General features: G+C 36.1%; 1 protein-coding gene and 1 pseudogene across 5 annotated transcripts in view; one reads left to right on the top strand and one right to left on the bottom strand.

Moving 5' to 3' along the window:
• RPS6KC1 (ribosomal protein S6 kinase C1) overlaps positions 1-26,269 on the top strand; it is a 203,717-nt gene that overhangs the window by 33,088 nt on the left and 144,360 nt on the right. For 4 of the 5 annotated variants that reach the window (XM_021007820.2, XM_021007814.2, XM_078156318.1 and 1 more), the window contains exons 4-5: positions 10,411-10,526; positions 20,661-20,754. In XM_021007820.2, coding sequence (XP_020863479.1) covers positions 10,411-10,526; positions 20,661-20,754 — 210 coding nt within the window. Of the gene's footprint in view, positions 1-10,410; positions 10,527-20,660; positions 20,755-22,852; positions 25,724-26,269 lie in introns of those variants that run through there. The other variant, XM_021007817.2, reaches the window with a different exon arrangement.
• LOC110222679 (renin receptor pseudogene) lies at positions 3,246-6,612 on the bottom strand (annotated as a pseudogene).

Below are 26,269 nucleotides of genomic sequence, written 5' to 3'. Positions count from 1 at the left end.
TGTATCTCCTCAGTCTCTGGAGAGGAGAAAGACATTAGGGTCATAGCTTAGCTTAGTTCCTATAGAACATGGTCCTAAATACCAAGTCCAAAAATTCACTTGGAATTGAGTCTCACCGTGGCTTCTCAGGCTTCCCAACTGGACTGCTGGGCTGCAACATCCTGCCTGCAATCTTGGCTCCATGGTCTTCATGGCTTGAACTCCTAGGTCTGGTGAGGTACCCATGCTCCTTAAACTGAGGACAAATATGAGGTACCACATTACACCTATCAGATTGGCCAACGTGACAAAACAGGAAAATGATAAATGTTGGAGAAGATGTGGGAAAATTGGAATGCTAATACATTGTTGGTGGAGTTGTGAAATGATCCAACCATTTTGGAGAACAATTTGGAACTATGCCCAAAGGGCTACAATAATGTGCATACCCTTGGATCCAGCAATAGCACTTCTAGGGCTATATCCCAAAGAGATCAAACAAATGGGAAAAAGACCCACATGCACAAAAATATTCATAGCAGCTCTTTTTGTGGTGGCAAAGAATTAGAAATTGAGAGGATGCCCATCAATTGGGGAATGGCTGAGCAAGTTGTGGTATATGAATGTAAGGGAATACTATTGTGCTAGAAGAAATGATGAACAGGCTGACTTCAGAAAAACCTGGAAAGACTGATATGGTCTGATGCTGAGTGAAGTGAGCAGAACCAAGAGGACTTTGTACACAATAACAGCCATGTTATGCGATGACTAAGATTGTTAAACTGAACCCTTCTCAGCATTACAAGGATCTAAGACATCTCCAGAGCCCTCGGGATGGAAAATGCTGTCGACATCCAAAGAAAGAACTATGGAGGTTGAATTGCTATCACTTATTTTTACCTTCTGTTGAGTTTTGTTTCATCTTTCTGATGGTTCCTCCTATTGGTTTTAATTTTTACTTACAACTTCACTAATGTGAAAATATGTTTAATGGGTATGCAAATGTAAAGCCTATATCAGATTGTGCACTGTCTTGGGGAGGGTGGGGGGGAGGAAGGGGGAGAAAAATTTTCAACTCAAAAGCATATGGAAGTGATTGTTGATAAATCAAAATAAATGAATCAAAAAAAAGACTGGAAAAAAAATAAACTGAGGACAGATGAGACATAATAGATATACGTAGTCCTAGGCCCAAGCTTCTGAGCCTGGACAAAAGAGAGGCAGGGAAATATATCTTCCCTCTTGATTTAGTTCATGGCATTCATTGTTGTAGTTGAATTCTGTGATTTTCACCCTTTGGAAATAGGAGGAAAAACCACACAGCAAAGAGGGAGACTGATTAGTTTTAAAGATGAAGCCTATTCTGGCTTTTCTGCCAGTTGAAGGAGGCTGCTGCCATGCCCATGATATGGAAACTCAGGGTTCCTTCATGATGGGAGATCTGGCCATGCACAGGCGAGCCCCCTTACGTAAGGGAAGGGCATTTCTGTTTCTCATTCTCACTTCTTTCTTGGTTTCATTACTTCTATCACTCACTCCTTAGAAATGGGAAGACCTAATTCTGAAGTGCAGCCTTTTGTCTATAATTTCTTTGCCTTTTTCAGATATTTAAATTGTTTGTTTCCACCTTCCTCCATTGCTATAACTGTCAAACACCCGTATATCCTTCTTAATGGCCATGGTCTCAGCCCTTTAATGAGATATCTTTCTTCACTGAAGTTCTACTCTCATGGTGTGTTGTGACATGAAGGTGACTGTGGTTTTTGAAGGCTAGGCCAATTGAGCACAAACTCTACCATGTTCTGTTAAGCGATGATGACTTCCATTGGTCTAGCCATCAGACTAGATGACTTAACTAAATTCAGAGACTTGTCACTAAATTGATTGCAAAGTAATTGATGTTTTGGTGCTATCAACTCTGAAATGTCAATTATTAAATATTTAGGAGGCATTTTGATTGTAAGTGTAAGGTGTAAGTATAAGGTTGTAGGTATAGGTGGAAAGAATAAATATCCGTTACTGATGTAGTCACATCCTTAACAATGAAGAAAAATCATACATTAAATTCACAATGGGAATGTGATGCTTAAACGAGATCATTCCTCATCTCTTGAAATTTATGGAAAGTTATTTCCCCCTAAATAAATATCCTACTTGACAGGTTTTCTTTCTTTCCTTTATTTGTAATCCTTATCACTTTTTATTTATTACAGTCACTGTAAGCTTGCTACGTTGGTCCACGGCAAAAAATAGGAATCATCTGTTTAACGTTCTGTAGAATGAAATTGTAACATCAGCCTAACAAACTAATATGAGTTGAAAAACAGAGATCAAAATAAAAAATGGATTTTCAACTCAAGCTATTCCCCAAAGTATACCATATAGAAAGATATGTCTGTGTGCATAACTGTAAGAGTCCACAGAGCCATATAGGCTGACAGATGAGAGTATTTCAGAGTTGGCAGGACCTGACCTGACACTTTGGTTCAACCCCCTCACTTTACAGAAGGTGAGACAGGCCCAAAGAGGCTAATGACTCGTCTATTGTCACGCAGCTAGACATAGCATAGGGTGAAATTAGAACCCTGGTCTCCTGGGTCCAGTCCAGTCCAATACTTTACATTTCTTTTTCTAGGTCTTAATGACTTCATAATAATATAGGTCATCAACTTTCAGAAGAAATTTTAAAATAGTTATCTTTTGTGAATGGGAATATTTTTCTAAAACCATGTGTATAAGCATTTCTCCAATTTTAGGGCTTTTGTAGATCATAAAAAACTTCATCTATTAACTATTCAAGATATTTATATTATCTTAAGACTTTACAAGTAGTTCATAATATACAGGGGTCTGGAGATGATTTCTGTTATGGAGATGATACCCATACAGTGTAAAGTGTTAAAGAACTCAGAAAAAATTTCTATTATGTTTTCAGTGCATTTGTTCCATGTAAATGAGCAACACAGGCTAGCATTTATAAATATTTAAAGTATTTGAAGTGCCTATTTCCAAATTTAAAATGTAATGAAATTATTTTGATACCACTGTAGCAACGTAGCAGGATGAAGGCTTTGTGCTACAATTGCACTTACATAATAAATACTACCCACTTTGAAAATGGTTGCAAGTACATACAAAATAGAAAACAAATTTAGTCTTTTATTATATTTTAAATACACTAACAACTTCAAACCATGTCAACAGACTTATCTTGATGAAATATGGATGCTTCTCACATTCTTTTTATAGGATGGCACTGAAAAAGATTAATCCATTCAAATCTTCTGACTTGTTATCCTATAAATAATGCTGTGCTTTCTGGGATCCATGTTCCACAGACTGTAGGAGATGATTATCACAGCTAAGGCTAGACCCAAAATTATCTAAAAATTTTGTTGAAGACTACTGTGTAACCTATATTATATGTATATGCAAGATTGTATGGATTTCTTGGATTATCATTCTGTTTTGCCTGAAGAATTCTTTCATACAAAGAAAGAGTGAAATATCTTTACTGTTGCTATTTCTACTGCATTCCTATCATAAAGATTGTACATCTTATCTGCAGACTTTTGTAGAAAGTCAGCAAAGATCTGTGAAGCATTTTTGGATTGCTGAGAATCTTGTCCATAGCATTTCCCAATTTCATCCAAAGCCTTCCAGCTCCAAAGTATACAGGTCAAGAGAATGACCTTTGGCAAGATGCTTGTATTGGTACAACAAAGTTGCATTATCATGTAGGACTTGTAACAGCTCAGAAAGAAATAGCAAATCAACTTCATTGTTCTTGCTTAGAGAGTTGAGGGTCAGGGTGCTAAGAAAATGGAGTTATCCTGGAATAGGTGATTGTTCAGCTGCTGCAGAGTGACTGAAAGGTCTTTAAACACACAGTTTGTTTTCCGCATCATATATGCTCTTTTCTCACTAGGAGCCAACTGCAAAACTACAGGTGTTTCCTCAAAAAAAAAAGTGTGGATAGAATTTGCAACATTGTCAAGACTGAAAGGGACTGCATTTTCAAGGGGGTATGAGACAACACCAGTGGCCGCCACAGCTTGAGTAATTATCTCACCCACTTGACAGGTTTTATTTGGTTGTCTTAATTCTCCTGAATATTTGGAAGCTTGGTATTGAACTGTGTTGAAATCATGTTTGCTGGAAGCAAATAGTAAGCACTGTTCTCTAACATCTCTTGAGGGTATTGTCTCTGCAATCTTGGGGAAAGTGTTTTAGGTTGGAGGTTCCACAAGAGTAATTAGGTGGTGCAGTGGCTAGAACACCAGGCCTGGAGTAAGGAAGACTCTTCTTCTTGAGTTTCAATCTGGCTGCAGACAGTTACTAGGTGAGTGACCCTGGGCAAGCCATTTAACCCTGTTTGCCTCAGTTTCCTCATCTGTAAAATGAGCTGGAGAAGGAAATGGTAAACCACTCTAGTATCTTTACTAAAAAAAACCCAAATGGGGTCATGAAGACAGAAACTGAAATGACTGAGCACTATACCAGCACTTCATGAGGTACTTCAGGGCAGTATAACAAAGTATAATTCCTGTTCCATTTGTGTAGTAGTAAAATAACTGCTCTAAGAGGAGGCTGTAGTATGGATGGATATGATTATTACCATTCATCTTTGTAAATCTGAATTTTTTACATTAATAAGTTGAACAAAAAATTTCATATATAGGATTACTTTTTGTACATGTTCTGTATAAGTTGGCTGTATAGAGGCAGCTAGGTGGTAAATTACATAAAGCACTGAACCTGGAGCCTAAGTTCAAATATGACCTCAGACAGTGGCTTTGTGACTCAGGCCAAACCACTTAACCTTTGTTTGCCTGTTTCCTCGACTGTGGGGACAATAGTACTTACCTCACAGGTTACTGTGAAGATTAAATGAGATAATATTTGTAAAGCTCTTAGCACAGTGCTTGGCATATAGTAAGCTCTTTGTAAATTCTTATTTCATTCCTTTTGTCTGCTTAAGAACTAAACTGTTTTAATGCCTTTAAAACTTACATTTCTTGTAATTAATTCCTCACATAAATCATATACAAAAAAATTCTTTTGTACATTTGTACCTGGGAGACCAAAATTGCTCTGACCTGTTGTATACATGTAGTGTAATGAGCTTGTGGAAACAAGTGCTGTGTTCCTAATGGGCCAAAATGGAACAGTTATGATCTCTTGGGTAATTAGGTAACCAAACATTCTTCCTCCTATGGGATATTATGTGCATGATAGAATGGCTTACCTCACTCTACTTTGGTAGTATGTTTTAGGTAATAGGTGGTTTATAAAAACCTACTTTATGTAGTTTTCTTTATAGATGCTTAAATGTTTTACATTTGTTTCTTAGAAGAGCACTGTGTTAGTAATTTTAAAACTTGAAGTCTTTGACTATTATATTTTTCTTTAAAAGAATACTGGCCTATTAATCACTCTATATAATTTGTACTCTTGCTGTTTCCTTTTTATGGATTTAGATCAAGAGACACTGCAACTAACTAACCCATTCCACTTTCCATTTATGCCTTGTGTGCCTGGCAAGATTATAAGACTCTGAAGGGCAGAAACCATATATCTTCTTTGTCCTTCAAAGTGCCAAACACAGTGCTGAATCCAGTCAAAGGGCCGTACTTGAAGACCTAGAGGGCCACATGTGGCCTCGAAGCCACAGGCTCCCCACCCCTGGTAACTAATATATTCCACTGATCTACCACTGTTTCCTAGCCAATACCAGATTGTTTTGATGATTGCTATTTTGTGATATAATTTGAAATCTAGTATTGCTAGGTTACCTTCCTTCACATTTTTTCATTGATTCCACTGATATTCTTGACCTTTTGTTCTTCCAGATGAATTTTGTTATTTTTGTCTAGCTCTATAAAATAATTTTTTTTGTTAATTTGGTATGACACTGAATAAATAAACTAATTTAGGTAGGATTGTCATTTTTATTATATTAGCTCAGCCTACCCATGAGCAATTAATATTTCTCCAATTATTTCAATCTGTCTTTATCTTTTTTTTCCCCCTTTGAGATTTCTTTGTAGTTTGCTTTCAAGATTATTATAATACTTCAGCATGTCTCAGATATAGTGTGGCAAGTTGTATGTATAAATTGTTGTGGCATGCCATGGCCAAGATCCTCCTAACCAAAGGAGGTGCATGAAAAAAGAGGAATGTGTGCTAAGGTTGGAATGGTAGGAAGAACATTAAACGCTCTTCAAATCTCCACAAGTTGTGAAGAACTTTGAGTGCCAGAGAGAAATGATAGGAAGCCCCTGGAATTTATTCAAGGGGTTCACAAGAGATTTTTTTAACTATAAATTAAAATAACACTTATTAAATGTAGATCTTAGGGAGAAAATAACAATGATGGATTGAGAGAAACAGAGACTGGATTTTTTTAAAATTTAAAATGCTTTGTAGTTTTTTTAAAAAAGGATTTGAGAGGGTAGTTGGAGAAACTATATTTATTGAAAGCTTATTAGAATAACAATTTAAAATTTTCTTCAATTGTGGTTGATCTTAATATTCAGGAACATATTTTCTTTAAAGTTTAGGAATTATTCTAATTTGTTAATGATCTATCTGGATCTTGCTTACCTTTAATACTGGCTGGCTTGAAGTCATAATGCATCTTGAAACAATAGGTATGTCAGAGGGTGGGAGTATCTTCTAAATTGGTAGAGGATCTAAGCCATGATTGTTCAATATTATGGATTATCTTTAACTTTTGCCCATATAGCCACATGCTATACAATGAAAATATATTACTCTAAATAAATGAGCAGTTTATCTCTTTTATTATCTCGTGCAATTTCATTTGTAATATTTTATTATTTTATTACTGTGGTGAACTCTGTAGGCCAATAACTACAGTAGTTAGACTTTTATATAAGCAGTGTGGAGAGAATTGTTAGTCATTCATTGATCTTGTTAGCCACACAAAAACTCTCAGGAATTTAACATAAATAGCACTGTTGTTTTGGAATTTGAAGGACAAAAAGATGTGTTGCTACTATCAACTTTTGAAGCTTTGATTGATTTAAAATAAAAATAAAGCCACATTTTCTTGGTGATCATGTTTTTTCACTGATAACTAGTTGTTACTAAAGTTTAATACATAAAGGTATGGTAAACTATGATTACTACACTAAAGTGTTGCTATCTATACTCACTGAAGAAAACATAGGGAATGACTTGTATTCTTATAAATTTGACTTAATTCTCTGTATATTTTAGAAACGAGGCCCTTACAGAGAGACTGGCTGTAAAAATTCTTTTCCAATTTTCTACCTTCCTTCTAATTTTAGTTGCATTGGTTTTGTTTGTGCAAAAACTTTTCAATTTAATGTAATCAAAATTATCCATTTTGCTTTTCATAATGTTCTGTATCTCCTGTTTGGTCATGAATTCTTCTGTTCTCCATAGATCTGATAGGTAAACCATTTCTTGCTCTCCCAGTTTGCTTATAGTATCAGCCTTTATATCTAAATCATGAACCCATTTTGACTATATTTTTGTATATGGTGTGAGATTTTGGTCTATGCCTAGTTTCTGCCATACTCTTTTCCAATTTTCCCTGCAGTTTTTTGTAATTTATGAGGATACAAGCCATTCTCCAATTGATAAATGGTCAAAGCATATGAACAGGCAGTTCTCAGGTTGAAGAAATTAAAGCCATCTATAGTCATATGAAAAAATGCTCTAAGTCTAAAAACTATTGATTAGAGAAATGCAAATCAAAACAACTCTGAGGTATCACACTTAATCAGATTGGACAACATGACAAAACAGAAAAAAGATAAATGTTGGAGAAGATGTGGGAAAATTGAAACTCTAATGCATTGTTGGTAGAGTTGTCAAATGATCCAACCATTTTGGAGAACAACTTGGAACTATGTCCAAAGGGCTATAAAATGCGCATACCCTTTGATCCTGCAATAGCACTTCTAGGGCTATATCCCAAAGGGATCATACAAATGGGAAAAGGACGCACATGTACAAAAATATTCATAGCAGCTCTTTTTGTGGTAGCAAAGAATTGGAAATTGAGAGGATGCCCGTCAATTGGGGAATGGCTGAGCAAGTTGTGGTATATGAATGTAATGGAATACTGTTATGCTATAAGAAATGATGAACAGGCTGACTTCAGAAAAACCTGGAAAGACTTGTGTGGTCTAATGCTGAGTGAAATGAGCAGAACCAAGAGAATGTTGTACATGATAACAGCTCCATGTTGTGCGATGACTAATATTGATAAACTTAACCCTTCCTAGCAATAAGACATCTCCAGAGGCCTCATGTTGAACAATGCTATCTACATCCAAAAAAAGAATTATGAAAGTTGAATTGCTATTTTTTTTCTTTTCTGTTGAGTTTTGTTTCCTCTATCTGATGGTTCCTCGTATTGGTTTTAATTTTTACTCACAACACCACTAATGTGAAAATATGTTTAATAGGAATGTAAATGTATAGCCTTTATCAGATTATGTGCCATCTTGGGGAGAGTGGTGGGAAGGAAGGGGGAGAAAAATTTTAAACTTAAAAGCAAATGGAAGTGATTATTGGTAAATCAAAATAAATTAATAAAATTAAAAAAAAACCAAAAAAATTAAAAAAAAACAGAAGGAAGGCCCTGATGATTGCTTCCAGGTGAAATAGAGATGATATATTTCCAGATTCACTGTAATAAAACGTTGAGACATCTTCTGTTTGCATTTACCTTTCTTTTCCTACCACCTTTTGAAAACAAAATGTTGCATGACTTTAAAAACAAACACAGAATATTTAATAGAATGTTGTTAATAACACACAAGAAATTCTCTTGGGACAAATGTTGTTTTACCTTTTCAGTACTTTACCGGTACTTTTCCATCTCTTCCCAGGAAAACATATAGGTACCGAACATGGGAATTGAAAACAATGATAAGAAAAGCAACTATTAACAGTCCTTTGATTTCTCATGTTGTTGCTGCTGTTTAAGTGGAGTTTTGATTATGTTAAAGGATCAGCGTTTTACATGACCACTGTTAACCCTTATCTACCACTAGAATGATTTGGCTGTGTCTTGCTAACTTAAAAAAAATATGGGGATTGGATTGAGGGGAATGGGAATAAGATTGTGGGCAATTAGGGACAGAGAACTGGGTTTGAATAATGCTCTCTGGGATTTAGAATCACTTAGTGGGGAGGGTCTTACAGGGTAGGAATATGTTAATCATTGAGGAATGAGTTCAGGTAGGTTGTCAGTGTCCCTTAGAATTTGACCTTGGGGGGAACCTTCTCAGGGCATTAGGCAGCAGTGTATAGTTGGAAAATAGAGGTGGTACTCATGTGGGAGCAGGCTTAGGCAGGTTACCAGTGGAGGGAACTCAATGGAATGATTCTTCTTACTCAGCCAGGCTATCAGGCCAGACCTAGAGAGCTGTGGAAGGATTGCCATGGACTGACATTTCTCTTCTCCCCAGGCAGGCAAACAGTGATAGGGGAGTGGTAAAGCGAGTGTGATGGAATGGTGTTTCCTTCCATGGTTGGCAAGTTTTACTGTTTAAGAACTAGCATTAGAAATAAGAATCTGCTAGATATTTATTTTGTTTGATCTTTTAAAATTCCAGCAGTTAGTGTAGTTTCTTTTCATTTATTTTTTTGTAAATGAATTTATCCACAATTGTCATCATAAATAGTCATAGTAATACTACTATTACCCCATAGGTAGGTGCTATCATTATCCCCATTTTACAGATGAGGAAACTAAGAAAAACAGGTTAAATGGATTGCTCATGGTCTTCCTGTTAGAATGTAAACTCTTTGTAGCAGGGATTGTTTCATTTGTATCTCGGGTGCTTAGAACAATGCCTGGCCCATAGTAGATGCTTAATACTTGTTGATCGATTATTTCCCTTTCCATAAGAATTGTTGCATCAGCAGACCTTATTATGTATATATTGCTTACTTTGATGATGTTGAGGATAATTATGAGGCTAACTGACAATTATTTTTAGCACCTTTTACCTTTAAGTTTACAAAGAACTTTGCATATCATTTATCTCATTTGATTCTCACAATATCTCTGTGAGGTAAGGAGGATAGATATTGTCATCCTTATTTTACAAATTAGGAAACTGAGACTCATTAGAGTGAAGTGATTTTTCCAAGGCCATACAGCTAGGTGGCATTTTAAAAAGGCATAAATCTGTCTCTTGCTTTCTCAAGGACAATCCCTCCTGTCCTCTTTTGTTGGGAATACCACTCATTCTTATTGTGACTGCCAGACTTAAGTTTTGGAGGCAAGTACAGAGGTCTATAAGCCTCAGCATTAAATTTGCTGCTATGTCTACTACTGAACAGAGATGTTTACCCTGAACCTTTACTGTAAACCAATATTGATCATTCTTTCTAAACTCATGATTTTTATTACTATTTCAGGGCGATTTGATGAAACAGTGATTGAAGAGAGAAGGCAGTGTGCTGAAGATCTCTTACAGTTCTCTGCCAATATCCCAGCTCTTTATTCTAGTAAACATCTTGAAGATTTTTTTAAGGTCTGTTATAACTTGTGCATTTATTAAACACTTTATATTATTTTCTAATGTATCCAAAACATTTTAAAACTTGAAAGCTAACACTTTGTAGTTTTTAGTTTTTCTTTCTTTTTTTTTCTTCAAACTGTGTGACTCTAGGTAAGTCACTCACATTCTTAGTGCTCTAGGCAACTCTAAGACTATAAGTTGCAGAGGAGGTACCAACTTGAATTATTAGAAGGAACTTTCTTACCAGAAGGTCTCTGTAACAGTGAAATCCTAAGCCTTTTGCTATTCCTTTTGAATTTTATTGCTAATTTTTCAAAGTGGTACAGTTTGAAATGAACAGTATTTGAAATAGATGTTTAGCAGTTATTGAGAAACATTTCATAAGCTATAGGACCATAGAAGTTTTTGTAGGTAAAAGAGTCCTTAGAGATCATCTGGTCTGACCGCCTTATAACTGAAACCATCTTAATGCATTTTAGCTATTTCATTGTTTTAATATTTAATTTATCTAGTCATTGTTATATATGTATTTCCCTGAAATAACATGTATCTCTTGTGGGTGAAAAGCACTGCATGGCCATTGTCAGCCTTATCAAAATTTGGTCTAATAGTATTGTTATACAAGGAAAGAATGGTCATTCTTCTAGTTCCAAAGATGGAAAATAATGTAAAGATGTGTCAGCCAAAAATGTCATTAGATATAAGAACTTTTAAGTGTCTTGAACTGAAATTCCTTTAATATGTTTTAAAATATGGTGATAGGATGTCCCAAAAGTTTTAGGGCAATTTTAACCTTTAATAGCTTAAAACTTCACTGAGACTTTTGTGACATCCTGTATAATTGTGAATCTTTAACTCTTTTTACCTGCTCACTTCTCATGACATTGTTTTATGTTTCTGTACTCAAATGGATCCATTATCTCACTGAATTTGGAAGTTCTTTTGAACAATGAAGATTAGAAACCACACATAGCTGTGGCACTCATGTTCATGCCTTTCCATGAGTTCCCCACAAGGGAGCTCCCCAGTGTACTGGAGGTCTTCCTCAATTTCTCCTGACACTTCTGAGTCCTGGTGGATGTCTGGTTGACTACGTGTCATCCTGTACCCTCACCTCCTGACTAACCTGACTTCTCTTCCTGTCGTATGATTCTTTCATAACATACTTGACTCTGGTTCTTCAGAGCTCCTGATTGGTTATATGTTGTAGCCAGCTCATACACACCATGTGCCCCTCTATTCCTCTGGTGATTTTAATTTTTGATTTGTCAGATAGTTTCGTATTCCATGTATCGGTGCCATATGGTGACTCTGGTAGAATGCTGAATGAATGGAAAAGACTTGTTAAGTGCCGACTGTGTGCCAGGCAGTATGCTGTGTGCAGAGGATACAATACAAGCAAGCAAGATAGTCCTTGCCCTCAAGAAGCTTACATCCTAATAAGGAAAGACAGTGTATAGTGAAATGGGGGCCAAGGAGGAGTGATTTGGACAGGAAATTGAGAGGGATAGTAATTGAGTCATAGGGCAATTGGTTGCAATGCCATTTCCAAGAATGGTTATGTTGATTTGATTACTATTCTCAAAGCTAGAGCTGGAAGGTAGAGTGGAATGGAGGGGGAAGGTTGGTGTTAAAAAAGATGGATTTCTACTTTCATGTGAAGCTTGGCGTCAAATCCAGTTTGTTCTTATCTCCCTTTGTAATTTTGTAAGTCTCTGTCTTTGTTGTCCTATATAGACATACCAGTGGACTGGCTGTTATAATGTCTGTTATAAATGGGGCAGTAAACATTCTTCATTTGCTTGGTCTTATGTGGATAGTCAGGTTAAAGCCCTTTTAGTGATCATAGATCTCTTCCAGGAGTCTCTGCTGTATTCTGAATGGGGCTAGATACAATCAGCACACTGCCATCTGCATTGGAACACATTGCATTTGGGGATCATTCCTCATGAAGATCCTTCTTCCGGCCAGCTAGGTGGCGCAGTGAATAGAGTTCTGGCCTTGTAGTCAGGAGTACCTGAGTTTAAATCCAGCCTCAGACACTTGAAACTTACTAGCTGTGTGACCCTGGGCAAGTCACTTAACCCCCATTGCCTCACCAAAAACAAAAAAGAAGATCCTTCTTCAGCTTGAGCTTTGCTTTGTATCTCCTCCATCACAGTGGAGGACATGTATGTCTTTGTGTTTTATATCTCATCTAAGGTTTATCATCATTATTGTTGAAGAAAGTTATTACTACTAATAATAATTATAGCTAAAATTTATATAGTGCCAGGCCTATGCTAGGTGTTTTACAATTATTATTTTACTTGATCCTCACAATAGACTTGGGAGGTAAATGCTAGTATTATCCCCATTTTACAGATGGGGAAACCAAGGCAGACAAATTAAATGACTTGTCCAGATCTGATTTGAACTCAGGTCTTCCTCACTCCAGGCCTGGTGCTCTATCCACCCCAAGCATGTGAAGAATTCCCCAACAGAATGGGCAGGTAAGAACACTTTGTTCCAATGGCCATGAAGGCAGCTAAAGCAGGTGCTGTGGAACGCTTACAGCTTGATAAGGCATTGAAGACACCAAGGTCATCCACTGCATCTTGGGCCATTGCTAGTTGTCTTGACTTTTGTCTTGACGCTGGACTTCGATGACTTTGGAAGAGAGAGTGAGACTGATGACTTTGTGCAGCTCTGCCTCACTTAAATCCAGTTCACTTGAAAGTCAAGATATCACCCTGTGATGCCATTGGTCCTCTTTGAAAACGAAGGATGAACAACAATAGTTTTTTTTAAAATTTTATTAATTTATTTTGATTTATCAACAATCACTTCTATATTTCTTTTGAGTTGAAAGTTTTTCTCCCCCTTCCTTCCCCCCCCCAAGACGGCACACAATCTGATATAGGCTTTACATTTACATTCCTATTAAACATATTTTCACATTAGTGAAGTTGTAAGTAAAAATTAAAACCAATAGGAGGAACCACCAGAAAGATGAAACAAAACTCAACAGAAGGTAAAAATAAGTGATAGCAATTCAACCTCCATAGTTCTTTCTTTGGATGTCGACAGCATTTTCCATCCCGAGGGCTCTGGAGATGTCTTAGATCCTTGTAATGCTGAGAAGGGTTCAGTTTAACAATCTTAGTCATCGCATAACATGGCTGTTATTGTGTACAAAGTCCTCTTGGTTCTGCTCACTTCACTCAGCATCAGACCATATCAGTCTTTCCAGGTTTTTCTGAAAGTCAGCCTGTTCATCATTTCTTCTAGCACAATAGTATTCCCTTACATTCATATACCACAACTTGCTCAGCCATTCCCCAATTGATGGGCATCCTCTCAATTTCTAATTCTTTGCCACCACAAAAAGAGCTGCTATGAATATTTTTGTGCATGTGGGTCTTTTTCCCATTTGTTTGATCTCTTTGGGATATAGCCCTAGAAGTGCTATTGCTGGATCCAAGGGTGTGCACATTGTTGTAGCCCTTTGGGCATAGTTCCAAATTATTCTCCAAAATGGTTGGATCATTTCACAACTCCACCAACAGTGTATTAGTGTTCCAATTTTCTCACATCTTCTCCAACATTTATCATTTTCCTGTTTTGTCATGTTGGCCAATCTGATAGGTGTGATGTGGTACCTCAAACAACAACAGTTTCTAAGACAAGGTGGTCCAGTGAAAAGTGCATTGGACTTGCAATCAGAAGACCTTAGTTCAAATCCTGACTGCCATTTGCTACTGGTTACATGTAGCTTTGGACAAATCATTTTGCCTCCTTGAGCATCTGTTTTCTCATCTGTAAAAAATGAGGGAGTTATAATAGATGAGTTTTATCTCTCTTAGCTCTATTGTGTAAGTTATAATTGTTTTCTGTTCAAATATTTAAAAATAGTTCGGTCTTGGAGGTAAGTTGATTATTTCATAAAATAGTTCTATATATATATATACGTATATGCTAAGATGTTTGTAATTCTAATTTTACATATGTGTCAAAGTCATATTGTCTTAGTTGCTTCTTGATAAATGAACAAAATATTCCAACTTAGTTCCCAAAAGACCCAGCTAAGGAAGTGGAAAAAATAAAGACATTGAGCCAATGTTTCAGCCGTCCTTAAAATGTAAAGTAATATGCAAACTTGTGATTGGGTAAAGAGAGTCAACTAGTCAACACATGTTTGTAATGTACCAGATATAGTGCTAACCTAAGCAATGGGAATACAAAGGAAGGTAAAAATAGTCCTCAGGGAACATATGTTCTTTTTTCTGTACATTTTATTATCATCTTTTGGAATTCTACAAAATGTATCATTGGTATTTTAATTTTCCTTTGTATTAAATAAGTTGATTTTTATAACATTTCAGACCTTCTAAGAGTACATAGCCAATCAGCAGCATTCTCTAGCAGTTTAGGATAGATAAATAACACCTCTGGGGAACATTACTATCCTTAGAATTTCTTCCTTTTTCTTAAGAATTTTTTATTTTTGTGATTCTTTAGTTGACAGACACCAATGTCATTTGTACCTCATTGACTTATTCCCACATTCCTGAATTTAAAACAAAAGTAAAAACTTCCATTGAATCAAAGAAACCTAGTCAAGGAAAACAAATTTACACATTGGCTGTATCAGAAAACACATGTCCCATTCTGCATATTGAATCCATATTGCTTAGCTTGCTTCATCATTAGTTCTTTGGAGTCACTATTGGTTATTGCATTGATCAGTATTCTTACTTAAGTCGTTCAACATTGTTTCCCTTTACAATGTTGTAGTTATTGTGTAAATTGTATTCCTGCTTCTGCTCCATTCACTTTGAGGGCTTTCATGCAAGCATTCCCATATTTCTCCGAATTCATCCCTTTAGTAATTTCTTATGGCACAATAATATTCCATCATATTAATGTATCACGAATAGTTTCGCCATTCTCCAGTTGATGCTTCTCCTCTTAGTTTCCAGTTCTCTTATATAACAAAAAGTACCACTGTAAATATTTTTATATATTGTGTCCTTTATCTTTGTTTTTGATCTCTTTAGAGGTATAAATCTACTAGTGATATTACTGAGTCAAAGGGTATGCACTGTTTAGTGTCTTTTGAGGTATGTTTCCAAATGCTTTCTACAAATGGCTAGATAGTTTCATAGCTCCACTAACAATGCATTGGTCTCCTGGGCCTCCACAGCCCTTCCAGCAATTGTCATTTTCCTTTTGTGTCATCTTTGCCAATATTATGGGTGTGAAATAGAACCTGAGTTGTTTTAGTTTTTATTTCTCTTATTAGTAGTGATTGGAAACATTTTTTCATATTGTTCTTAAGCTTTCATTTCTTTTTTTGAGAAAAGCCTGGTTATATCTGTTGACCATTTATTTGTTGGTGAATGGCTCTGGTATATTTAAATTAGTTCTCTATATATCTTGGATATCAGACCTTTATCAGAGAAACAATATGCAAAGTTTTTTTTCTAGTACACTGCTTCCCTTCTAATTTTATATTTGCTTTTATTCTTAACTGATACCACATAGAATGGACATTTACATGTGTAGAGTAGAAGAGAAAAAAGATTATCCATGAAACTGGTAGGTCCCTATTACTTACCATTTGCTTTTCTTTTTAAATGTATAATAAGATCAACCAGTTTTTTTTTCCTGAGGCACTTGGGGTTAAGTGACTTGCCCAGAGTCACACAGCTAGTGAGTGTTATGTGTCTGAGGCTGGATTTGAACTCAGGTCCTCCTGACTCCAGAGCCAGTGCTCTATCCACTGCGCCACCTAGCTGCCCCCAACCAGTAATTTTCAAAGCTGTCCTCCTTTTCTGGCCTTCTTTTCATTATTTTTCTCTCCCTTAAAAAATAAAAAAGGTGCCTCAGTGTTTGCCATTTAAAAAAAAATTTCTATCTCTATTCCTTTGCCCTCTGGAGCAACGAACTATGAATCCTTCCCACTCCCCCCTGCCCCCCAAAAGAGCAAAACAAACCTTTTGTCACAAATATACATAATTGGAATGGTGCCTCTCAGGAGAGACATACATCTCAGCAGGAAGGAAAACTAAGGAAAGCTACCAATAGCACCTTCTATTTCTTTCAAATACATTTAGTTTTTATAACTTCTGGCCCACTGACAGTACATAGTCAATCAGCAACATTCTCCAGCAATTTAGGATAGCTAAATGGCACTTTCTGGGGGGGCGGGCGGCAAGAAGAAGGGGGAATAATTCAAGGGAGAGAAAGGAACTTTTGGAGGAATATTTGCCATGTAGCTAACAGGATTTCTTATCATAATGAGAAGACATTCCCTGTTTAAAATAAGAGACAAGGGGAAGTGACCAAATACTTTTACAATTGTGGAAGAAGTCCTTTGAAACAAAACAAGACAAGGTTTCAGGAATCTTTTATTCCAGGACAAGAAGTAGTTTTTCCAACAATCGATGAGATGATCTACTTTACATAGTTTGTTATATGTTATTTCTTTTTACTTTCCACTGTTAGGTCACTAGGTGGTTTTGGTATTTTCGCATCAAGATGTTGCAAAAATAATTGTGGTTCCTATTTTTCTCCTATGGTTAAGTAAAACAAATTCCCATATTGTCTGTGTCTGAAAATGTATATCTCATTCTCTATCTTGAATTCATTGCTCTCTATCAAGAAGTTTTCCCTTTAAATTTTACTTGCATCAGTTTTGTGCAGATGCTTAATTTTATGTAATCAAAATTGTCCACTTGGTCTTCTATGATCCTCTCCATCCTGTGTGTCATCAAGAACTCACTCTTCCCTTATCCATACTTGTAAAAGTATCTACTTTTCTGATCTTCCAACTTGATGATGTGACCTTTTATACTGAGATCACCTATCTGTTTGGAATTGATTGTTGAGTCTTAACCTAATTTCTGCCAGCCTGCATTCTAGTTTTCCCATCCCATTTTTGTTGAACATGATTCCTTATTTGCTTAAACAAAGATATTTTTGCTAAAAACATATAATAAATGTGCTTCGATAGAAGCAGTTCCTAAGACTGTTAAAAGAATTTCAGGATGAAAAAAAAATCTATGGCAGTGACTTTAAAAATCTGTTTACAAGGAAGTTCCCTGGTGTCTCAAGCTTCCCCCTACAATTCTAAAAATTTTCCAGAGGACTTACATGGTCCCAATGTCATTTTATCTGAGGGTAAATTTAACCCCCAGTTGGCTCAGATCTGTACCTTTGCTTCCTTGCTCACAACAATCCCAGTTGGTATTGGGGGAGTGTGGAGGATTAATTTGTTTGCCTAGTTCCACCAGTGTCTTGGCCAACAACACTAAATAAGTCCTTATTCCATTAGTTGGGAGGTCTGGAGTTTGTTGAATCCTATGTTACTCTGTTTATTTCTCTGTTTTCTACATATAATCTATTGCACTGCTCAACTTTTCTATTTTTTAAACCACTACCAAATAATTTTGATGATTACTTCTTTGTAGTATCATTTGATATCTGGTACAACTAAGTCCCCTCATTTCCCACTTGTTTCCCCATTTCCTTTCCTGAGATTCTTGACCTTTTGTTCTTTTAGCTTAATTTTGTTATGATTTTTCTAGCTCCATAAAGTGATCTTTTGAATGAAATTTTCTTTTTTTGGCAATTGGGGTTAAGTGACTTGCCTAGGGTCACTTATAGCTAGTAAGCATCAAGTGTTTGGTTTGAGGGCAGATTTGAACTCAGGTCCTCCTGACTTCAGGGCCTGTGCTGTATCCAGTGCATCACCTAGCTGCCCCTGAAAACATTGTTTTTGGTACTTTGGTTGACATGATAACTCAATTAGTAAGTTGATTTAGGTAGTATTGTGATTTTTATTTTATTTCAGTCATTTACTCGTTCGAAAATAAAAAAAATCTTCTGTTTGGTGTTCAAAACCTTTTATAACCTAGTTCCCCTTTACCTTTCTTGTCTTCTTACACCTTGTGATCTGGTGACACTGGTCTTTTCACTGTTCCATGAAGAAGAAATTGCATAGCTTGGCTCTGGGCATTTTCTTTCGCTGGAAGGTTCTTGGAACTCTCCTTCATTGTCTTCATTTTTTCTCTTCTCTGGCTTCCTTCAGGTCCCAGCTAAAATCTTATCTTTTACCTTTCTCAGTCCTTAATTCTAGTGCCTTCTCTCAGTTAATTATTTCCTATTTATCCTGTATATAGCTTATTTTTAATAAGCTTGTTGTCCTTGCTTGTTGTCTCTCCCATTAGACTTTGAGTTCCTTGAGGGTAGGAATTATCTTTTGCCTCTTTTGTAACAATGCCTGCCACATACTAAGTGCTTACTAATGTTTATTGACTGACTAACAGGAAAGAGCTCTTCTAAGTTGATGACATTTTAAAAATTTGAATAACATAAATTTATTATTTAAAATTTTTTATTTATATCTTTTGTTTGTCACCATGGTTTCCAAATGTATTCCTTCCTTTTCTCTTACCCAGTGAGCCATCTTGTATAACAAAGATTTAAAAGAGGAAAAAATCCTTTTAGCAGAATTAACATTAAAAACTGAGTCTGACTTTATGTTCATTGTCTTACACCCGTATTTCCCTAACTGTATAAACAAAGGAGGGGGAGGTGCATTTCCTCATCTATTCTTCAGGCCAAGTTTGGCCATCATAATTATACAACATTCATTTTTTTTTTCAATTTACAAAGTCTGAGCACTGTTTTATGCTTTTAATAGTTTAAATAGTTCTAATAGTTTAAAACAAGACTAAGACTTTTTGGGATATTCTGTATAATTCTATCTTTTTCAGTATTCATATTCATCATTTCATAAGGTGCTATAATATTCTGTTTATATATAGCAGTTTGTTTAGCCATGCCTCATTTGATGGGCATCTACTTAGTTTCTAGTTCCTACTAGAAAAAATGCTGCTATAAATATTTTGTTATATATGGGACCTTTCTATCTTTGATTTACTTAAGTTATATGCCTAAGAGTAGGATCCCCGGGTCAAAAGATGTGGACATTTTTGTTTTATACATACATACATACATACCTACATACCTACATACATATACACACACCCATACATACACACACACATATATATATATATATGTTTTAGAATTATCCCAAATTGCTTTGTAGAATTGTTTGAACAATTCACACCACTACCACCAATATATTAGTTTATTCTTAACTGATTAGAATTAGAACTCACAGATGATTTGTTACGATAAACGTTTTTTCAACAAGCTTGGTTTCCTGGATAAATGCATCTCATCATAGGTTTTCCTTTCCTGTTTCTACCCACATGCGTATTTGTGGTTGTTGCAGTCATTTCAGTTGTGTCTGACTGTTCATGACTTCATTTGGATTTTTTTGGGAAAGATACTGGAGTGATTTGCCATTTCCTTCTCCAGCTCGTTTTATAACATGAGTAACTAAGGCCAACAGGGTTAAGTGACTTGCCCAGGGTCACATAGCTAGTAAATGTCTGAGGCCAGATTTGAGCTCAGGAAGATTCATTCCTCACTTCAGGCCTGGCATTCTATCTATCTATTTAATTCTAAAGTAGTAATTCCCATGAAGTAAGCTACTTTTGTTGTGAAATATGTTACATTTTGAATTTTAAAAATAAATTTATTAAACTTTATTATTCAGTAGCCTTTTAATATTTTTGCTCTTGTATCATAGCTGTAGCAGCCATGATCTTTTTGTTACTAATTTTCTATTTTATGTTTAATTGATTGACCTGTGTCAACCCCCAAAACAGAGTTTGTTCTAAGAAAAACAAATGAAAGAAGTTGTGTATCTATGTTCAATTTCTCTCAAGCTGGCTTGACATGCATTGCATGGGAATTACAGTCCAGAACTGGGCCCCGCTAAGTGGGCCAGTTCAGAACTGGCTCAATTTGGGGGTTTGGGTGCCCAGTTTATATACCCTTTCAAAAGGGGCTGATATCACCCTGCCTTCATTCTACCTCCTGACAGAGGAAATACCTTGTTTTATCCAGACAGAAGAAATCTGTTTCCACCCAAGCCTGAGTAGCTTCCAATGCAATCTCATTATCAGTAATGGCCTACTGAAGAACTTTGGAGAAGGGGGCTGGAGGAAGGGGTGTGTGGAGCTCTGAGTCTCCAAGATAATAATTTTTCACCCTTGGAATTTAAAATGACTGTGTTTTTTTCAGGGTGGAGAAGTTCATGATGGTTCTGAATTGATTGGCCCTGCTGAACCTTACACAGATTCCCTCATTGACAGTTTTTCTGACTGTGGTACTGAAGGTTAGTAGATGATTTTTCAGAAATATTATGGTTTTAATTTGAGAAATTTGTAAATCGTAAGCATAAATCTAGTGTCTCACCTTGCAAAGCAAAGCTGAATCCCGGTATTTGAGAGTATTTGATTTCATAAATGCCTCACCATTTCTGATTTTCATAAATATTTTCCTTAAGTGATATGTAGTGTTGCTCTTTTAGCCTTTGGAAAATCTTAAGTTTACAACTGGTCTAAAATTTTTTTTCTTTCTAATATTAGTAATAAATAATATTTATATAGAGTTTACTATGTACTAGTCACTGTGCTGTGAGCTTCATAATTATCTTATTTTTAACTTTTTTAATTTATTTTGATTTATCAACAATCACTTCCATAAGCTTTTGAATTTAAAATTTTTCTCCCCCTCCCTTCCCACCTCCCTCCCCAAGACGGCACACAATCTGATATAGGCTATACATATACATTCCTATTAAACATATTTTCACACTAGTAATGTTGTTAGTAAGAAGTAGAACCAATAGGAGGAACCACCAGAAAGAGGAGACAAAACACAACAGAAGGAAAAAATAGCAAATAGTATGCTTCAATCTGCATTCAAACTCCATAGATCTTTCTTTGGATGTGGATAGCATTTTCCATCATAAGGCCCTTGGAGATATCTTAGATCCTTGCATTGCTGTGAAGGGTTAAGTCTATCAATATTAGACATTGCACAACATGGCTGTTATTGTGTACAATGTTCTCCTGGTTCTGCTCACTTCACTCAGCATCAGACCATACAAGTCTTTCCAGGTTTTTCTGAAGTCTGCCTGCTCATCATTTCTTATAGCACAATAGTATTCCATTACATTCATATACTACAACTTGTTCAGCCATTCCCCAATTGATAGGCATCCCCTCAATTTCCAATTCTTGGCTACCACAAAAAGAGCTGCTGTAAATATTTTTGTCCATGTGGGTCCTTTCCCCATTTGTATGATCTCTTTGGGATACAGACTTAGAAGTGGTATTGCTGGGTCAAAGGGTATGCACATTATGCCCTTTGGGCATAGTTTCAAATTGGTCTCCAAAATGGTTGGATCATTTCACAACTCCACCAACAATGTGTCAGTGTTCCAGTTTTCCCACATCTTCTCCCACATTTATTATTTTTCTGTTTTGTCATGTGGACCGGTCTGATAGGTGTGATGTGGTATCTCAGAGTTGTTTTCATTTGTATTTCTCTAATCAATAGTGATTTAGAGCATTTTTTCATGTGACTGTAGATGGCTTTATTTTCTTCCTCCGAGAACTGCCTGTTCATATCCTTTGACCATTTATCAGTTGTAGAATGATTTGTATTCTTCTAAATTTGACTTAGTTCTCTATATATTTTAGAAATGAGACACTGGTTGTAAAAATTCTTTCCCAATTTTTTTACTTTCCTTCTAATCTTAGTTGCATTGGCTTTGTGCAAAAACCTTTTGATTTAATGTAATGATTATTATCTTATTTGATCCTTGCAACAACCCTGGGAGTTAGGTGCTATTGTTATTCCCATTTTACAAGTGAGAAAAACTGAGGCAAACAAAAGGTTAAGTGACTTGCCCAAGGTCATACAGTTGGTAAGTGTCTGAGGCTGGATTAGAATTTAGGTTTTCCTGAGTTCCTTCTTTGTATGCATTAGGATCGTAAATGTGAGAAGCTGTTTGTAACTGGACCAAAGTTAGAAGAACTGGATTTGAGACCTGATTCTGACTTTTAGTCAGAGTGACCTTGGAAAATTCACTTAACCTTTCTCAGCCTCAATTTCGTCAGTTGTAAAATAAGATCAATACCCTGTTGTAAAATAGAGTTAATACCCTTTCTAAAAGGATATTTTAGAGGAAAGCACTTTGTAAACTTTAGAGCCCTATATAAATGTGAGCTAATATAAAATGGCATTTTGAATGTTTGTCTTGGGTTTGTAGACTATTATTTCAAATTAACTTCTTGTAATAATTTGATATTTTTCAGGTTTTTTTGGAGGAAGAGGGGTACCAGTATGTATGGTCAACTGCTCTGAAACGTATAATCTTAGACCCTTGTGTTGGTCACTGACAAATTAAATAAGCCAGGATGTGTCAGAAGTGGGAGCCCAGGTCTTCTTGCTTCTGAGGCCAACTCTGTAGCCGCAATGCTATGCTGCCTCTCTTTACTTAAGGATATGTAATATATGGAAAGATTTGTAGTTTTATCTGTGTTGGTAGTCGTTCAGTGAAATTTTTCATAACTTTCCTGTTGCTCAGTGGAAGGTATTCGAGAATTGCTATTGCCCAAAAAGACAAAAAAAAAATCACACTACAGTCAATTTGGTGGTAAGCCTTTTTGAAATTAACTAGGTTGCTTTTCAGACATAATTCAGTATTGCCTACTATGTGCAAGACATCATTAAGGGGCTGAGCATACCAAGACAAAAATGGAATGACTTCTGCCCTCAAGGAGCTTACATAATACTGGGGAGGACACGACATGTACACTAAGTTGAGTAAATGTAAGGCCATTGAGTAGGGAGAGAGCACTGGCAACTCAGCTGATCGGCAAAGGTTTTCAAGTAGGTAGCACATAAGGTAGCCTTAAACAGAAGTGAAGCCATCTGAGATATGGAGGTGAGGAAATGCTTTCCACATATGGGGATAGCCTGTGTGAGGGCTTTGAAATTAGAGAGGGAGTGCCGAGTTTGGGAAATATCACGTAGTCTGCCACTTTGGCAGGAATGTACGGTGTGTGAAGGGGCACTAAAGAAATAAGTCTGGGCGTACAAGGCGGAGTCAGGTTTTAGAAGGCTTTGAATGCCAGGCTCCCTCATTTGTATTTTAACTTCTAAAGGTAGGTGTTTGAACATTGGAGTAATATGATCATACCTACCCTAGGGAGATAACTGAAGTAGCTGTGTAAAGTCAGCAAGCATTTATTAAGCACTACTTAATACTTAATACTCAAGCACTGCTGTGTGCCAAGCATTGTGTTAAGTCATAGTGATATAAAGAAAGGCAAACACAGTCCCTGCCCTCAAGGAACTCACAGTCTGATAGTGGAGACAACATGCACATGTATAGATAAGATATATAGGCAAGCTCTGACCCTTCACTTCTGTATTAGGAGTTGGGCAGCATGTTTCATTATGAGTCCTTTGGAATTGTGCTTGGTCCTTGTGTTGATCACAGTTCTTAAATCTTTCAAAGTTATTTGTCTTTACACTCTTTTGTCATTGTATGAATTGTTCTTATTTCAATTTGCATTGTTTCATAAAGTCTTTCAGGTTTCTATGAAGCCATGGGAATAGAGTTTTAAAGTGTAGCAGTAGCTCCCTTTGATGAGGAGGCCATCTTGGAAAAGAGGTTAGGGAACATACTCCAAGGCAGGTGACGTGTGTTCGTACTTGAGATTGATGAAAAGTTTTTCCTGAATTAGGGATGTGTCTCTAAGACTGAAATGTATGTGTAGGAATAAATTATGAAAAGGAGAAAATTGGGTCAAAATGTTGAAGAGGAAAAGAAAAAGGTTTATTAATTCTCAGTGCTCCTAGTGACATTTTTTTCCCCATTAGGATATATAGTTTGGTTTAAATCTTTCTAACTCCTACTTCCCTCAAATAACACTGGGATTCATGAGGTATGAAAAAATGCTTCTGCAAATGATGTTAAATGCACGTCTGTAATGCTTTGCAGCATTCAGAGTCTTTATGGCTTTTGACTAAATCCTGAAAGATTCTCAGTTGACAAATACAAATAGAAGTGTCAGGTGGCCTGTAAATTCTGTTTTGTATGAGAGTGTCAAATGGCTTTTAAATGTCCTGAGATTATCTGGCATAGTGGCTAAGTGAAAGATTTATTCTCAGACTCAAAGATCTACAAATTCCAGAGAAATCAGAGGGTTAGGGCGTCCAATAACAGAAGAACAGAAAAGCCATCAGTTAGCCAAGCCCCACAGGTATGTAGGGCAGTGGAAGAGAATGGTACAGGAATGAGTGCAACAAATGGAGGTAGTTTGGGTTTAGAGACAAAGCTGTAATTTTCTCCAGAGTGATTCCTACTGAGTGAAGTATTGTAAATGGTGTTTTGAAGGTAGATTATGATTTTTCATATCTTTGATTGAGTGTGCAGATGGATTGAGCAAGAGGGGATAAGCCAATATATGCCTGGCTAACCTTACCATGCATTCTTCTGTTTCAAGGACTCTCAGTGCCTAGTTAGAATACAAGGAAAGTAGATTGCCTTTGTATCATGCTCAGAGAACAGATGCTTGAGGCTAATACAACATTATTTGTGGTTGTGTTTTAAAACAGATGAAATCAATAGGTAATATTTTATCTTAAAATGAAAGTTCTCTGACGAAAGCATATGAACTAATGAAATTGAGAGGTTTCTACTTGTCATTTAAAAATTATTTTAAAAATTAGCAATGGAGAAGATCTTGTAAAGTTTCTTATGGTCCTGTACTTCATTATTTGACTGATTCAGTTCTCTTACATCTTAGACCTTTGTTGTATCATTGCTATTTATTATCTTGTTAGTGTATTCTGTTTTTGTCAAACTAATATGGGTTGAAGGTGTGTGTGTGTGTATACCCAAAGTAATAATTTTGTATGTATAACAGAGTGTATTTTTAGTATTAATTTGGAAGGAATTATGGACCACAAAAGGACTTTTCCCTTTCTTCAATAGGTTCTCATATTTGATAATTTCCTTCATCAAAAAGTATTTATTGAACATTTAAGCTCCTGTTTAACTTAGCGAAAACTGAATTTTGAAAGCAAAAGCTCTTAAATGAACTGATCCTCAGAGTTTCTAGTGTGCCACTCCCCCAAGTTACTTTGTATGTACTCTGTATATATATTTTATCCTTAATTATTTTTGTTCATGTTGCTTTCTCTTGATGGAGTGTAAATTCCTTGAGGATAGGCCTGCTTTTGGATTTTTCTTGGCCTCCCCAACCTGTTTCTGGGACTTAAAGGTAGGCATTAGGATAAATGTTGTTTTTTATAATTTAATAGGAAATGATTGTGTTAAGGGACACCATAGTCATCAACTTTTAGAAATAATCTTACATATAAAAAATACAGACTTGCTATTCACCCTGTTTTCACAGTGGAACAAAACCCCCAGCACTTGGAGAATTCAAGGATGCATAACTTGTGATATTTTTAAAGGTAGAATTCAAAGATAAATTCATTATGTCATCTTATTTTCATTACCAGCCTTTTCCTTTCTGTAGAATTGAACTTAACTACAAAGTTACCTGCATAACTTGTGGAAATTAGGCAGCTGTGATAAGAATGAAACATGGGAATGGTGCTTCTTGACACATTTTTCCTCATCTGTTTGGTTGCTTTAAGGTTATAGGTTGCTTTATTGTCATGCTGGCCTTGTTATCAGAGCCTTTGATGTCTGTATAATCTCATCTGTTCACTTGTGTCATTTCCTCTCTCCAATACATTACTTGACTTCCTCTGCATTTTTGGAAAGGACATTTTCCAGGTGCATACATCAAAACAAAGGC

Source organism: Phascolarctos cinereus, unplaced genomic scaffold (assembly GCF_003287225.1).
Source record: "Phascolarctos cinereus isolate Bilbo 61053 unplaced genomic scaffold, phaCin_HiC Scaffold_5;HRSCAF=322, whole genome shotgun sequence".
NCBI classification, from domain to species: domain Eukaryota; kingdom Metazoa; phylum Chordata; class Mammalia; order Diprotodontia; family Phascolarctidae; genus Phascolarctos; species Phascolarctos cinereus.
Note: the sequence above shows the minus strand (reverse complement) of the source record. Positions and strands in the feature narration are given on the sequence as shown.